The 14,674-nt window shown below is 38.9% G+C and overlaps 1 protein-coding gene across 2 annotated transcripts in view; it reads right to left on the bottom strand.

Annotated features, from left to right (window-relative positions):
- The window catches only part of fndc3ba (fibronectin type III domain containing 3Ba), a 117,105-nt gene that overhangs the window by 54,616 nt on the left and 47,815 nt on the right, over positions 1 to 14,674 (bottom strand). For both annotated transcript variants that reach the window (XM_032546586.1, XM_032546587.1), the window contains 3 exons: positions 6,580 to 6,656; positions 1,340 to 1,571; positions 1,038 to 1,206 (listed from right to left, as the gene is read on the bottom strand). In XM_032546586.1, the coding sequence (XP_032402477.1) occupies positions 1,038 to 1,206; positions 1,340 to 1,571; positions 6,580 to 6,656 (478 nt within the window). The remainder of the gene's footprint in view (positions 1 to 1,037; positions 1,207 to 1,339; positions 1,572 to 6,579; positions 6,657 to 14,674) is intronic.

Genomic DNA, 14,674 nt, shown 5'->3' with positions numbered 1-14,674 from the left:
TGCTGAATAGTTAGTATATGCTAATGCTAGCTATGCTTAAAATACCTACTTTGTCCAAAGAATTGTTCCGAGTGGCAATAAAAAAAAAAAAAAACATCAGTCATCTCTTTAGCCAAAATGTTGAGTTTGTTCTGTTAGGACCAAAGTTGGGTTGTTTATTTACCTAATAAATAACGTTAGTTAGTGCTAGCTATGTTTAACATCCACACATTAAATTAGTCATAAAGTTAATAAACCAGCAAATTTATGTTGTTGGGACAGAATTTTCTTATTTTTAGAAACATTGAGTAAAAAATTATGATTCAGTCTTTTGAGTTAGAGAAGAAATTACAGGGACCCCAACGCATCACACAACCTGATCAAACTTCACTGAATCCATTCTACAGTGTGAAATACTAATCTAGTAAAGTAATCCTGCTTAAAGCTAAGGTAAGTGGGCTGTGTTATTGTCTTTGCTTTACACCAAAGAATGAGTTCTGCTTTAGATTTTTCTCTGAAATTAACGTTTGGAGCTGGGAAATACTTCATTAATGAGTGGAGAGTCTTCTTGCGGTAAGTTGGGAAAACAGTAAAATTCGCTCTATGTTTTGGTGCAAAGTACTATTAACAGTACAAGCCAATCACACAATATTTCTCTTCATTTTATGGATTGAAACACCAAAGAAACATGACCACAATTACAATATTTTACTGGAATATATGGGACACTGGTTTAATGAGATGCAAACAATCAGAACAGCAAAAAAAAGAAGGTTTTTATTTTATTGATGTAGGGAAGCCATACTGGACATAAAACTTAAAGTTGCCTGCCGAGCTTCAATTTTCCCATTCAGCTTTTGGACATTCTTGTTATTTTACCAATAGATAACTTGTGATAAATAGATAAATGTGACTTCTACGTACTTTATACCTTTTTCTACGAAAATGATCCGACTCTTTCGATAGCAATAGCAAAAACAAGAAAATAAAACTAAACCGCCCCATCTTATTATGTGTTAAGTATTCATGTTTTAAACCCACAGAAGAAGCATGATTACCTGTATCCGTTGTGTGCTGGCCCAAGACTGCCCTTATAGAGAGTAGAAGGAGGAGAATTGAGTCGGTTCTGTCGCTCTAGCCTCTGTTCCTTTATCTTTTTAGGCTGTGGCTTAGTGTACGTCTCTTCTCTGCCGATGTAGTTGGACATCCCATAAACTGGGATGATTTCTGAAAGGAGAGAAGACACAAAAAATTTGGTGAAATTTATCATTTATATCTTATGATGATTGACTGCCTAATTCATCATTTGAATCGAACATCCCTGGTATTCAGGAGGTGGGTGCGGTTCCAGTCTGAGTACCTGGATCGCCGTACATTGGCGGAAGGTGGTGCTGGTAGTACTGGTGAGGCGGCAGCTCGCCCGGGCTGACAGGGGGATAGAAAGAGTGAGAGTTGGGAATGAAGTGGGGGTGAGCCAGGTATGGGGGGAGGTGGTGCGTGGGGGACAGAGCTGGAGAGTAAGAGGGAGGGTAGCACTCTGGGGACTGGGGGGTCACCACCACTCGGCGAACCCCTGTGGTATCCTCCAGCACCTGTGGAAATGGAGAGAAAAAAATACAGTAAATGTTGGTCTGTTTTTCCAATTTCACACATTATAGTAAGATGGAGTATTTTATAGGCATTCTGACATGCACAAAAATGAGAGTTCTATTTACGGGGCCTAGCAAAAATAATCATAACCCTTAAACCAACCCAAATTTCAATGTATTTTCCTGGGATTTTATGGAATATGTGGATGGAAAGTTGTGCATAAAATAAAAATGGAGATAAAAAAAAATAAGTCCATGAAATACATATGTCATTATCAAATTAATAAATAATTAAATAGATACATAAATAAATCTTGAGATAATTAAATAAATAAGTAAAACTGTGATTGATTTTTTTTTTTAAAAAGCATTCCTATTAAAAAATATTTTTTATGTTTTTTTTTGTTTTTATTTCATGGAGAAATGTATTCACCTAATAAAGTATTTTCTTTTATTAATAACAGCATCAATTAATTTGTTTAATTTTTAACGAATTGGGTCAATATTTATTTGGTAAACAGCAAACCAGGTGATATTTTTTAGATGTGGAAGTCGAATAAATGAATATAAATAACTGACAGAATGCACACTGTTCATTCACTATGAGGTTCAGTATCCTCCTTAAATTAGCACAGATTCCATACATGTATTCACTTTTACATTCATGAGCTGGAACGAATGGACACCCACACACAAAAACACAGGCACACACATTCCAACCATTCAGTCTTCCCACAGGCTTGCATTCCAAGGAAGGAGCAAACACACACTCCCTGCAGAGAGGGGAAGCAATCTCAAGTCCCTAACAACAACACACACACAGAACACACAGACAGACAGACACACCAAATACTACCCAAAAAAAAGCTTTCACACAAACAGAGCAGCAACATATTGTCAAAATGCAACCGAGTGAGGGAATAAAAGAGCGTCCATAAAGAAAAGGAGAGTAGGGCCCTGTCTACCTCTCTCATCCTCTGCTCTACTGAGGAGCAGAAAAACAAGTGTGTTTACAAGAAAGCCAGGGCAAAGTCTCTGTGTGAGTACATGTGGAGGTGGCCTACATAACATGTGCTTTTTATTGGCATGAACTCGCAAATTCAAATACACCTGCAAACAGTTCATCTGCACACAACCGCCATCTCTCTGCAAGCAATAATCAGCACATGTTGACGACGACTTGTGCACAGCAAAATATTGACGCGTCTCATATGCTCACTACTTCTAACCAAGATAGGGGGTTTTATTATCATTAGTATTATTATTATTTTTCAGCTAACCCCTTTTCCACTCAACTCCAAAAAAAAAAACAAAAAAACACCCATCGACGGCCTGTCTGTCCTATCAGGCTTGTTTATGTAAGAGTGACAGCGTTTCCCGCTCGCACTTGGCCGGCTCCCTACGAACACACACCCACGCACGCACGCACGCACAAACACAAACACACACCCACGGTGTGCCAATGACCTGACTTCCATTGGCGTAGAAGCCCAATCTCAACACAAACACGGCACCAATGCATTCACAGCACTCTACTTGTGAGAACCATCTGACTTGTTTTGCATACACCCCTCCCTCCTCCTTTTTTTTATCATTTAATGGAAAACACTGACACAACTGCCTACAAGTGACTCAAAAAGCCAGACAACCCTCACATCCTGAATTCAGCACATTCCTGTAGTGTTGAGGGGAGGAGGGTACGCTGGTTGCTTGTGTGCTTTTACACTTCGACTAAGCAGATAGGTGCAATGCCTGGTATTTGATTAGAGTGTGTGGTTTGAGCACGAGTTGTGGAAACTTTTCTTTAACTAATGCTTTTCATTCTTGAATGATGGCTCCCAGATCCTCTGAGTTCTGCAGAACTTTCCCAAGAAACGATCTGCCTCTGATAGGTTCCTTTGTTTTTTAGCTTTAGACTGTTTTGGTTTTTGTGGCTCAAAAATGGCATGAAAAGTGAGAAATCTGTAAGTAAACACCCTGAGGGAAGAATTTTCCTGAACCAAGGGAGAGCTTATGAGCTTCCTGCACAATGCACAAATTGTATTCTGGAGCTTTCTTCCTACTACAGCAACATCGACATGGATAATAGCCCCTGAGTGGCTTGCTCGGTTTGATATAAACAAAGAATGAGTAGCTGCATTGCACTTTAATCGAAGACTGATTATCTGTGATTAAAAAAAGGAAAGCAACATTTATTCTTACCACTGATGAAATAATCCAACATCTTGGTCATTAAAATGTGCAAAAATGTTATACACAGACATAGACAATTGGACCTGCTGCTACTTCTTTGGATGGTTGAGTGCCTTTAGTTAATTTAGTTGTATATATTGTTATTATTATTATTGTGTGTTTGCTTATTTATACTGTATATATTTGACCTTTTGCACGGGAGCTGCAATGGAAATTTCGTTGAATTCTGTTCAATGACAATAAATGCTATCTATTCTATTCTATTCTAGACAAGGACATAAAGTATACGTTGACGGTTGTTGTTTCTTTAGTTTAGCACCGTGACCGTCCATGTTTTGAGACTTCTCAGCAACCAAATTTGTCTCATGGAATAAAGAGAAACAGGAAGTAGTGTTCCTTCAGTCTACTAGCAAAGTGGGGATTTTACCCTAACTTTCATAAAGCCAAAGAAAAACTGGTGAGCTGCCACACTTTCTGTGGCGTCTTATTCAAAGAAAGGCTATGAAGGAAGATTCAAGTACTTTTGCACTTCTTGTGTCTAAGAGGTATTGAATTATAATCTTGCCTAAAATATTAATATGCCGTGCAGATTTAGATTTTAATTTATTTTCATTTAATCGAGCACTTTATTTCTAGTAGGAAATGACACAGACATTTCTCCAAGAAAAATAGAAATATATATATATCAAAATATATCAGTTTTGAAGCAACTGGTTCTTATTTACTTTGTATTAACTGTACTCTTCGTTATAGAGTACAGACAAGCTTTGCTGCTATGACAGCAATCAAACCCTTCTCATAATTGCTGACCAGGTTCCTGCATGTCTCCACTGGTATTTTGAAGTATAATCTTTGGTGATGATGAGCTCCAAGTCTTTGAGTTTGGAATGCTTTATTACGATCGCCCTAATCTTATAATCCCTGCATAGATTATTAGATTCAAGACAGGACTGCAGCAGGACTGATGCAGTGACTGCATCAGGGACTGCAGTCACTGAAAGATTTTAAAATGATTTCCATTCAGAAGAAGCATGTTGGTTAGAGTGAAAGATTACTTTCAACCAAAATTTGACAGAGATAAAATTTTTCGGGCTTAAGTGTACACCTAGCTCATGAGACAAGACAATACCTGACTGCAGCTTTGAGAACGAGACAAGATTTTAGACCCCTTTTTTGTTCCATAGAGTGGGGTTTTCAGAAAAACATAAAATGGGTTTTGAAGACTCTATAATCAGTATAATATATTATAATCCAGGATTGATCATTTACATTAATATTTATGTGCACATCTAATTCTAAGGTGGTCTGATGCAAAAACAGCTAACAGTGTCTGTTATCTTGTGTTCTTCAAAAAGATGACACTATGTTTTAGAAAACCTCAGCTCAGGGTTGACCCATGGAGTTATTTCAGGTGTCAAAGTAGAAATGATTAAATGTAGAAAACAGTCACTGTTAGTTTAGCGTCAAGAGAAAATGATGTGGTTTAAGAGCTAACGTTCTGTCCTTAACTTGTTTACGAATCATTTGCGTCTTGTCCGTCACACTTCCAATGTTTCTTTTTTCTATTTACAAGTGGTGGAGACTTCTTCAATGCAGCGCTCTGCAGCAGCGTTTGCATTGAAGAAGTCTCCACCACTTCTTCAATGCAAACGCTGCAGAGCGTCAGGTCGGCTCTTTCAACATCAGGGAAAACTGAAGAACTGCTTCCCTTCTTACGTCAAAATAAGAGTTTAAAACACTGACATAAGAGGATATCAAAAGAAGCAAGTCTAAAGCACACATTTACTTCCCTCTTAACAAGTCAATTTTATAGATTTTGAGCTTACAATAAATATCAAGGCATTGCACAATGTCTATTTATTTTGTGGGGCATTGTGGCCCAAGGTAAAGCAAGTGTAATAAAATTGTGCCACTGGCATTAAAAGTGACCTAGATTACATGACAAGTTGGTGCATCAGCTAAAATCTGTTATGTCTGCTAACGTATAGAAAAAACAAAATCTGAAAGAGTCCATTATCTTTAAACTTCTCAAAGGAGGTCCCTATTTTGCAGTGGAATATATTATCGGAATATATTATATTATATATATATAGGGAAGGACAGGAAATAGGTTTCACACTAATGTGTGCATGTGCTCCATAACATCTAACTTAAAGGAACGAATTAACTCAAGCTCTGCAGAAGCCTGTTAATGACGCATTAATTCAAAACACATGTCAAGAAGGGAAAAACATCTAAAACATGTTTTAGATCTTTGTCAAGTTGGTGCATCAGCTAAAATCTGTTATGTCTGCTAACGTATAGAAAAAACAAAATCTGAAACAGTCAATTATCTTTGACTGTCCCCAAGGACAAAGATTAGGAAACACTGTTCAGGAGAGAAATGAAAACCTGTAAAGTTGCAAATGGAGAGAAAAAGAGTGGTCTCTGCTGGACAGCAGCGATATTTCTAAAGATAATATGTGTGTGTTTTGCATTTCCACTAAGAAATGAAAGATGCAGATGAGACGCTGAGTGTCACACACTGCAAAGATTTTAAAACCTACTGACAAAGGAAAAGCAGCTGAGACTGCTTTACGTGTATGTTGGTTGATGACATCACAAGAGGCATAAGAGTTAATCTGACATTTGTGGACAAACATCTTGTTACCCATTTTGACACATAACTAAAAGTTGAGTTTGAGTTGGGTTCAACCTGTTCTATAAGTGACAATATATATTTAATGTGAGTTTGATTTATTTTACAAAAAACAAAAGTCTGGCTAGTAACTTTAATTTTTTTTTTCCAGTGAGGGGAAAAACATGACAACCAGCCTACCTGTGAGATGTAACCTGGGGGTACGTGTATTGGGGGGATTGACCCATTCGGGGACATCATGGGAACCTCAGCAGGACCTGCAAGGGGGAACAACAAGTATTTACTTAACCAGGCGAGTCAAACTAAAGCAAATTCTCATTTACATTTGTTAATTTGCAGAACACACGCAGGGACACAAACACGGCTTCACACAGAGAGCGGGGCAGACCACCAATGAGAAAAGTACATTTGCTTCAAGAGTGCCTCTAAGTGCAATGACATTATTAATTATATTACCAATGCAGTAACATTGTGCCATTTTACAGTGCTTTGCTAAGGTTTTCATTCCTCTTGGAATGCTTAACTTTATTTTTTGCCCAATCTTCTTTACAGAACAGCTTGTGCTCACTTAAATTGGATGGTAGGCACCTTGGAACATCTGTTTCATCAAGTCTTGCAATAAATTCTTGATTGGATTTTGGTCTGGACTTTGGGACATTTAAAGACATACATATTATGTAATGTGAACCAATCCAACACATGTTGGACCTGTTGCATTTAACACCATCCATCTTTCCGTTAATTCTGAGCAGCTTCTTTTTCCCCCGAAGAAAATGGATCTTCACACCTAGACGTGGCCACCACCACACATCCAGCATTTTATTTTATTTTTTTGTTTAAGTTTAAAAGGTAAGCGTAGCTGTAATTTTTATTTCTCTTCACAATTTGTGACTGTGACATTACGAAATAAGACCAAGTAAAAGTTTTTTGACATCTTCGGTAGAAACGGCAGCCTTATTTTATGAGACAAACACAGGGTTGAACACTTTCCTTGTAAGATAAAATTTGATCTTTCCCATGAAAGCGAAGCATAAATATTCTAAATAGAATTAGCAGACTAAAAATTGATGTTGACTTTTCCACTGTCCGTATCTCCCTTCTCCAAAAATCCTCCCCATCTCTCTCCTTCTCTGCCTTTCCGTGATGGAGGTCTCCGGCTGTTAAAGTCATCGGGACCCCTCAGAGACAGCTGGAAGCAGACCTGGCCTTAGAATAAATCACCCAGCGGAGGTGCACATGCAGAGGAGGCCCTGGCAAACTGCAAACACTCCCGCACAAGCATGAAAACAAGATAATATTTTCTGCCCGAGTAGACACGTGTTAAAGGATTTCCACCACCTGATCTAATTTAAAGGTTTTTTTAAAAAAAAAAAAAACAAACAACAAACAAACAAAAGTACACAAAAGATCTGTTCAGTCTAAATTCTTGTGAAAAAAAGCTATGATATGAAGAGTTTTAGAAATTTATTTAGATGAAGTGACTGCCACAAACTTCTCCCGTCGTCCTTTACTCATTTCCTCCCAAGTGACTCCAACACCTCAGTTACATCAGTTACTGCTCTTACTCACTCGATCCTACGTTCAATCCCATTTTTTTAACCACTACTATGTGAATCTCCCTCTTTTACTCCAGCTATTACTCACATCCGTCATCCCCTCACTTCATTCCTCCTATAATTCATCTTTTCCACATTCCCCCTTTGATGGCCGTCTTCTTTCCTCCTCCCTTTCCGCCAGTGTCCTCGCTCCCTTTCTATTCCTTCCCTTCCCAACCACACAAACAGGTAACGGTGCAGTAAACACCCATGCAAACACAACATGAGTAAAGTCTGCAGTGTGGGCCAGTGCTGGGTGCAGTGAGTAAGTCGCAGGTAGTCAGAGACAGGCCTCATTCAGCGCCGTCTGCTTCCTTACCGTGGGGAGCAGGACTGGATATGAAAGTGCTCATTGAGAAGAAGGTCATAGCAGAGAGAGCACACACAGCGCGCACACGCCCACACACACACAGTCCCTCCAAACCGCTTTCCATTGCTGCTCACAGCACACTTTCCCCATTGCTCACACATACTCTCACAGTTACCGTCTCTCAGACACACACATTCTTAGCAAACAGACGTATGTTTAGACAGTCTCTCCTGCCTCCATGCTCTTCACTCAGCAAACAGCAGCATTCCTCAGTTCACGCACACACACACACACACACGCAGACGTATATATACTCACAGAAAATTCCCATTTTTGGCCCCCAGGACTGGACCCAGCAGGCCTAACTACTCCCCCCACCCCACTAACCCATCCCTAAAGTACAAGACACTCTTTGTCCCGCTACTCCTCATACACTGCTGTAAGCCGCACAATATTGAGACTTGTGTTTAGAAAAGCTCAGCAGAGTTGTACTGTGTGTGTGCTGTGTGTGCACCCCTGCATGTGCGAGGGATCTAGTGTGTGCGATAACGTCACCTTCGGGGTCTCGTCTCCAGCTTTACCCTCTAAAGCACCACAAATAAAGTCGTGGCTTCCTCTGCTTAATCCTGCTGGAATCCCAGACAACGGAGTTCCACCACCTCCCCCCCCACTCCCACTTCGCGGCGCACTCATCTACCATCTGTTGCTTCTTCCACTTCCGACTGCTGGAGCAGTTAGGACAGAGGGAGAGGATGAGAATGAGGTCAGGTGGTGCATGTGGCACAATGTAATGTGAAATTGTCTGGGCAGCAGCCTTTGCAATCTGACCATTCTAGGACATAAATATATGCAACACCTTGCAAACTCATTCACACCACTTGAAGTTTTTGGGATTGTGTCCCTTTACAACCACAAACTGCACCACAAAAAAAAATATATATACACTGCCTGGTCCAACAAAATATTAGAGAGTGTGACCATTTTTTCATGGTGACTTTTTTTTGGCCAGGCAGTGTATAAGATTTCTAGTTTTTCAGCTTTATAATCTCAAAACTCAAGTTTTCCTATCAGAGAAGGCAAAATGCCAAGTGCTATCAGGTCATGCTCTCGATGTGGTGTGGAGGAAGACAATGTTTTGATATCTTGCAAATATGGGACAGGAAAATATGTGAATTTTTATATAGATCAGTAGTTTTATTGTACAAATATCTTAAAGAACAAAGCTGGTTCTAAATCAAATTCAAAGGACCAAAATCATAGCTTAATGGAGCCATTTTTATTAACTACACACCCAAGCATATGCACATCACTATAGACTTTCAGTCCCATCACGTAAGGCAATTCATGGAGCACTTTCCGTAGTCGCTATATGTACAGAACGGGAGCGAGCTTGCAATGAACATGCATTTTTGTTTTTTTTCTTTTTGCCACCTGGGTGGTGCGGAGTTGCAGCAGTAACACGTTATTGATGGGGAAACAAAAACTCAAATAACACCGGAAAAAGTCTCGGTATGCAATGTATGCTGGAAAAACGTTTCGGTACCCTAAGAGGTCAACTTTAGAAGTGCTGGTACTGCGTACTGATGCATACTGGCTCTGTTAAAGTACTGGGACAAGACTGTTTTCTGTATCAGTAAGGTGCTAAGAGTCAGAAGGAAGCTGTTGGAAGCTATTTAAAGAAAGGAAAATACATGTCTAGACAAGTCAGTGGTTCACCCAGACTGCGAAGAGAAAGATTGACGAAGAAGAACGCTTCCAACAGATAGCAGGAAGCACCTGCTATCTGCCAAAGACATTATAGCTTTATTTAATGCTTTAGAGCATTTTACCTCAGTTTATCATGTTGGATTGGAACATGCTGGCAACTAAGTGGAAATAAAAGAGTTCAAGTAAAGACCTATGTTCCCTAAGAGATACTGCTGTTTTTGTGCAAGCTGTGTTGGTTGAGTTAATCACTAATGCAGGATTCTGTGGCCAGTTTAAAATTGTATCTGTTATTTTTCAGAAAATAATATTAAGGTAAGGTAAGGTACGCAAGGTAAAGTAAGATCATTTTATTTATATAGCACATTTTCAGCAACAAGACAATTCAAAGCACTTAAAATTGCAAGTCAAAACTTCATAAGTCAGCTGTAAATTTCAGAATCTCTGATTTTACGGGATCAACACAAAGTAGTCAGTGCCCATTTTTTTGACCTTTAAAGAGCTTACGTCTTGATCAGTGTTGTATAAAGTACTGAAATCTCAGAGTCAAGTAAAAGTACAAGTACCTCTCCAAAATATGACTTTGGTAAAAGTCGAAGTCACTGACTGAAATGTTACTTGAGTAAAAGTCTTAAAGTATTTGAAACTTCTTGTACTTAAGTATGGAAATTACTGTAAAAATGGATGTACTCAAGTAATGTAATGAAAAGTACAAGTAAAAAGTAAAACAAAGCAAATGCAGTTTGAATGACATTTTTTATATTTTGGTAAACTTGTCAAATACACTTAAAATAATGTACACAACCAAGTGCAGGCAAAGTTAAACCTGCTAATAGATATACCTGCAGGCATCATTTAGTTAAGAAAATTAGGTGCTTTACCTATAGCACAAGGTTAACTTAACCTGCTTTACAACTGAACCAGCTTCTTAGTATACCCTCCAGGACAGAAAATACAAAGTTTTTGTAAGCCTTAAGTTTTCCCTTCAAGTAAGGTCAGTGCTGAAAATGAGAAAAATAAATAGTACAGAAAATGCGGCCAGCATGAAGAAAAAGAGCTGTTACGATTACTCTACTTCACAAATCAGTGAATCAGTCAATGCTACAGTCAGTAGGTGGTGAACACAACTGGTCATTATGCAAAAGAAAAAAAGAATTGGGAGGGAAATGCAGCTTATTGGCATCTGTAAACCTGGTTTTGAACTTGCATGCCTTTCCTATATTCGTTAAATTTAGTCTAAATTGCTATCGCTATGGCTTCTGTCCCCCCTTGAACAGAGGAGTCTAGGTAGCCTGCTACAGTCAACATTAGGCCTAAGCTAAATACACCACATGTGGAACTGAAACAATGCCAAACAAAGTTCATTTATGGTCAAGATTTCACAATAGTGCCTAGTGACCAAGCTATAGTTACTGAAACAGGAGGATTATAACCATTTCATAAGAAGTTACCTCGATGTGTTTCTTCAAGTTGGACGGGGAGTTTTTGTAAGATAGAATTTCCATGTGACTGCTACTGATTGCGAGACTTGCTTTGTGTTTAATGGGAGAAGCGAAACAGGTGTATCCTAATTAAAAGTAAAGAAATCAAGAAATGGCAAAAAATGTGGAATGAAGATAAGAAAGGAAGAAGATTATATGAAGTACAAAAGTCAGTTTGAATTCGAAGCATTAATGAACGAAACAGAAGAGAAGAAATAATAATTAGTAGATTAAGAGTAGGTCATACCTACTTAAATGACATGCTTTATAAAATAGGGAGGAAAAATAATGATAAATGTGAGAGATGTGGAGAGAAAGAAAATGTAGAACACATATTGATGAACTGTAAGTCAAATGAACTCGAAAGGGAAGAATTAAAGAGAATAGTTAGAAATATGGGGCATGAATGGAATCTTAAAGGTATATTAGGAAATGAAGGAAACATAACAGATATTCACAAATTAAGGAAAGCATTGTTTATTTATCTTAAGAATACAAAATTAAAAAGTAGAATTTAATAGATATGAAGTAATGCTTCTACACACTCATGTACAGTAGGTGGCGGTATGCACCTTAAAGTTGCTTGTGATCCGCCATAATAGAAAAGAAGAAGAAGAAGAAGTATCCTATTGGTGGTGATGAACAAGCCCAGGCAAGAAGGCTACGGACTTTGTTCGGTAGCCTACTTGCTACTTGCTAATCAGTAGGTGGGGTCAAAACACTTGCGTTTCTCTCTCTCGCTTTTTTGTAACGAGTAACTAAACCACACATTGAAAATGTATCGGAGTAAAAGTACGCAATTAAGTTCGGAAATATAGTGAAGTAAAAGTGAAAGTCATCAAAAATTTTCATACTCCAGGAAAGTATGAAGTACTCCAAAATATACTTAAGTAAAGTAGTGAAGTATTTTTACTTCGTTACTATACAACACTGGTCTTGATAAACCTCAGCCTATAGCAAATCTTTATCTGTCGTCCTTCGGTGAAGTTTATTGGTCAAGAAATTAACGTCGACTAACATTCAGGGAAGAAAGATTGTTTCTAAGTTAAAAACATTTGGAATCACTTTGAAAATCTTGAAAAAGACTCATCAGACTCGACAGACCTCAGTTGGCATGTTAATTCTGTTCAGTTTCAATTTAGTTTCAATACAGTCGGGATTCACAATAAAAGTCAAATGTTTAATGTTAAAGTTCATGACAATACAAAGTGTTGTGATGTTTAGGCCTATTCCATTTATATCACATCGGCAATAGGAATTCAATACTGACCGTTGAGCACGGTGATGGAGGTGTAATGATTTGGGCTTGATTCACGGGAACCTGGGCGCCTTAATGGATCCTCTGTGTGCTGAAGATTCTAGTGTCAAATGTGAGGCCGTGTGTCCGACAGCTAAAGCGTGACCAAAACTGGATTATGAAAAACAGCAGCAAATCTACAATAAAATGGATTAAGAAGGCAAGACTTAAGATGCTGCCATGGCCCAGTCAAAGTCCAAATTCACAAACCTCGCTAAAATGAAAGCAAGTTGTCGAAAAAAAATACTTGATCAGAATTTCTTCACAAAGCTGTGAGGTTAATAAAGTCAAAAAGAATCCCACTGCAGAGAGTTCATTCTACAAGTTATTGAATCTTAATGTGTACTTAGTTTTTTCAGCCATAGCTGAATGACATGATATGAACAGATTTATTTCCCCAACATGAGTCACTGTCCTAAGAGAAGCGAAAGACCAGAAAAATGGCAAGAAGAATAGCTTAGTATTTTTTGTTTGGTGTCAAAAAAAAGACAGAAACAGTAAATCTCAGGGTGGAGAAGAGGAAACAGGTGTTTCCTCAGGTGTTTTATGGGAGGCTACTCTGAAACTGTAAAGCATAGGAGTTTTCTTTTTCGTCAGCAAAACAGAAAATCATGTGTTGCAGAAAAACTGCTTCTTTTTCCTGGTAAAGGATAACACAGTATGTCTCTTACAGTGCTAATAAATTATGCTGGAGTCTCACCTCTGAATGTTTGACCTGTGTTACTAAAAGTTTACACGAGAAATAAACACATGAATCTACGATAAACAACCCGCCTCACGCTTTGCCACACACAGGCATAAACACACAAACTCAGCTACGCTGCTCCTGAACTGGCCCATCCACAAAAAAATAAGGGCCAGCCAAGGAGACCAGCTTGTGATTTTGTCCAGCTGCCCATACATCCATCCGTACGCAGAGAGGGAGACAGAAACAGAGAGGAGATGATGCAACAGTTCAGATGTTTCTCATGATGCAGCTGTCAAAGACAGCTGTGTTAGGGCCCCAAGAAAACAAAACACACCATCAAACCCAGAAAGAGAGGCCACACACACACACCCTATTACTTACATCCCTAAAAATGCAACAGCTTAAACGCAGGCATTCATCCTCATCTATAGATCAGTCAAGACCGCTGTAAATTTAGGGCAAGTGTGTGAATCGCTGCTCCAGTGGCGCCCCAAAGAGGAGAAGCGCTTTTTTTCTTTCTTTCTTGCTTGTTTGCTTTCTTTCCTTCTTTCCGATCATTCCCCTCATCCATGCACATGTGGTCAACACATTGGAAGGAAACACAAACCCTCCTGGGAAAGCATGTGTGAGCGTTTGTATGTGCGGGGCGTTGGCATCCAACCAACGGAGCCTGTTAGCCAGCTGACCTACATACACACCAACTTGACTTGGTGTCAAGAGTAAAAAGGAATTAAAATACCAATACATATGAGTTTGAACCGTTAATTTATCTCTTTTTGCACTATCCATGCATGCGGGGTGTGTGTATGTGTGCGTGTCTGGGTCAGTTGTGACGTGGCGTTGCCTGGAAGTTATGTAAGCATAAGCAGGGTAATGTTATCTGTCCTTGGAGCTCTGAGAGCAAGACACTCCCACGACAGTTTCCTCTACAGTCAGGCCAACATACACACACACACACACACACACACACGCCAACACACACCCACACACATAAGTATGGTACCACTCCACATAGGCCATTCTCTTTAGAGTGTATGGTTGCATTTCAGATGAATGCCTTAAACAAACATATTTCAGCATCATTTAAGTAACTATGATGTGGAGCATGATGGAAAGTCTAAGACAGAAAAGGAAGCAAATAAAAAGGAGAGATAATGTGGTTAAGCAGGAAATGTGGGAAACAACTTAAAAATAGCACAG

The sequence above is a fragment of the Xiphophorus hellerii genome, chromosome 19 (genome assembly GCF_003331165.1).
Source record: "Xiphophorus hellerii strain 12219 chromosome 19, Xiphophorus_hellerii-4.1, whole genome shotgun sequence".
NCBI classification, from domain to species: domain Eukaryota; kingdom Metazoa; phylum Chordata; class Actinopteri; order Cyprinodontiformes; family Poeciliidae; genus Xiphophorus; species Xiphophorus hellerii.
The sequence above is the reverse complement of the archived record's forward strand: the minus strand, read 5'-3'. Positions and strand labels throughout refer to the sequence as shown.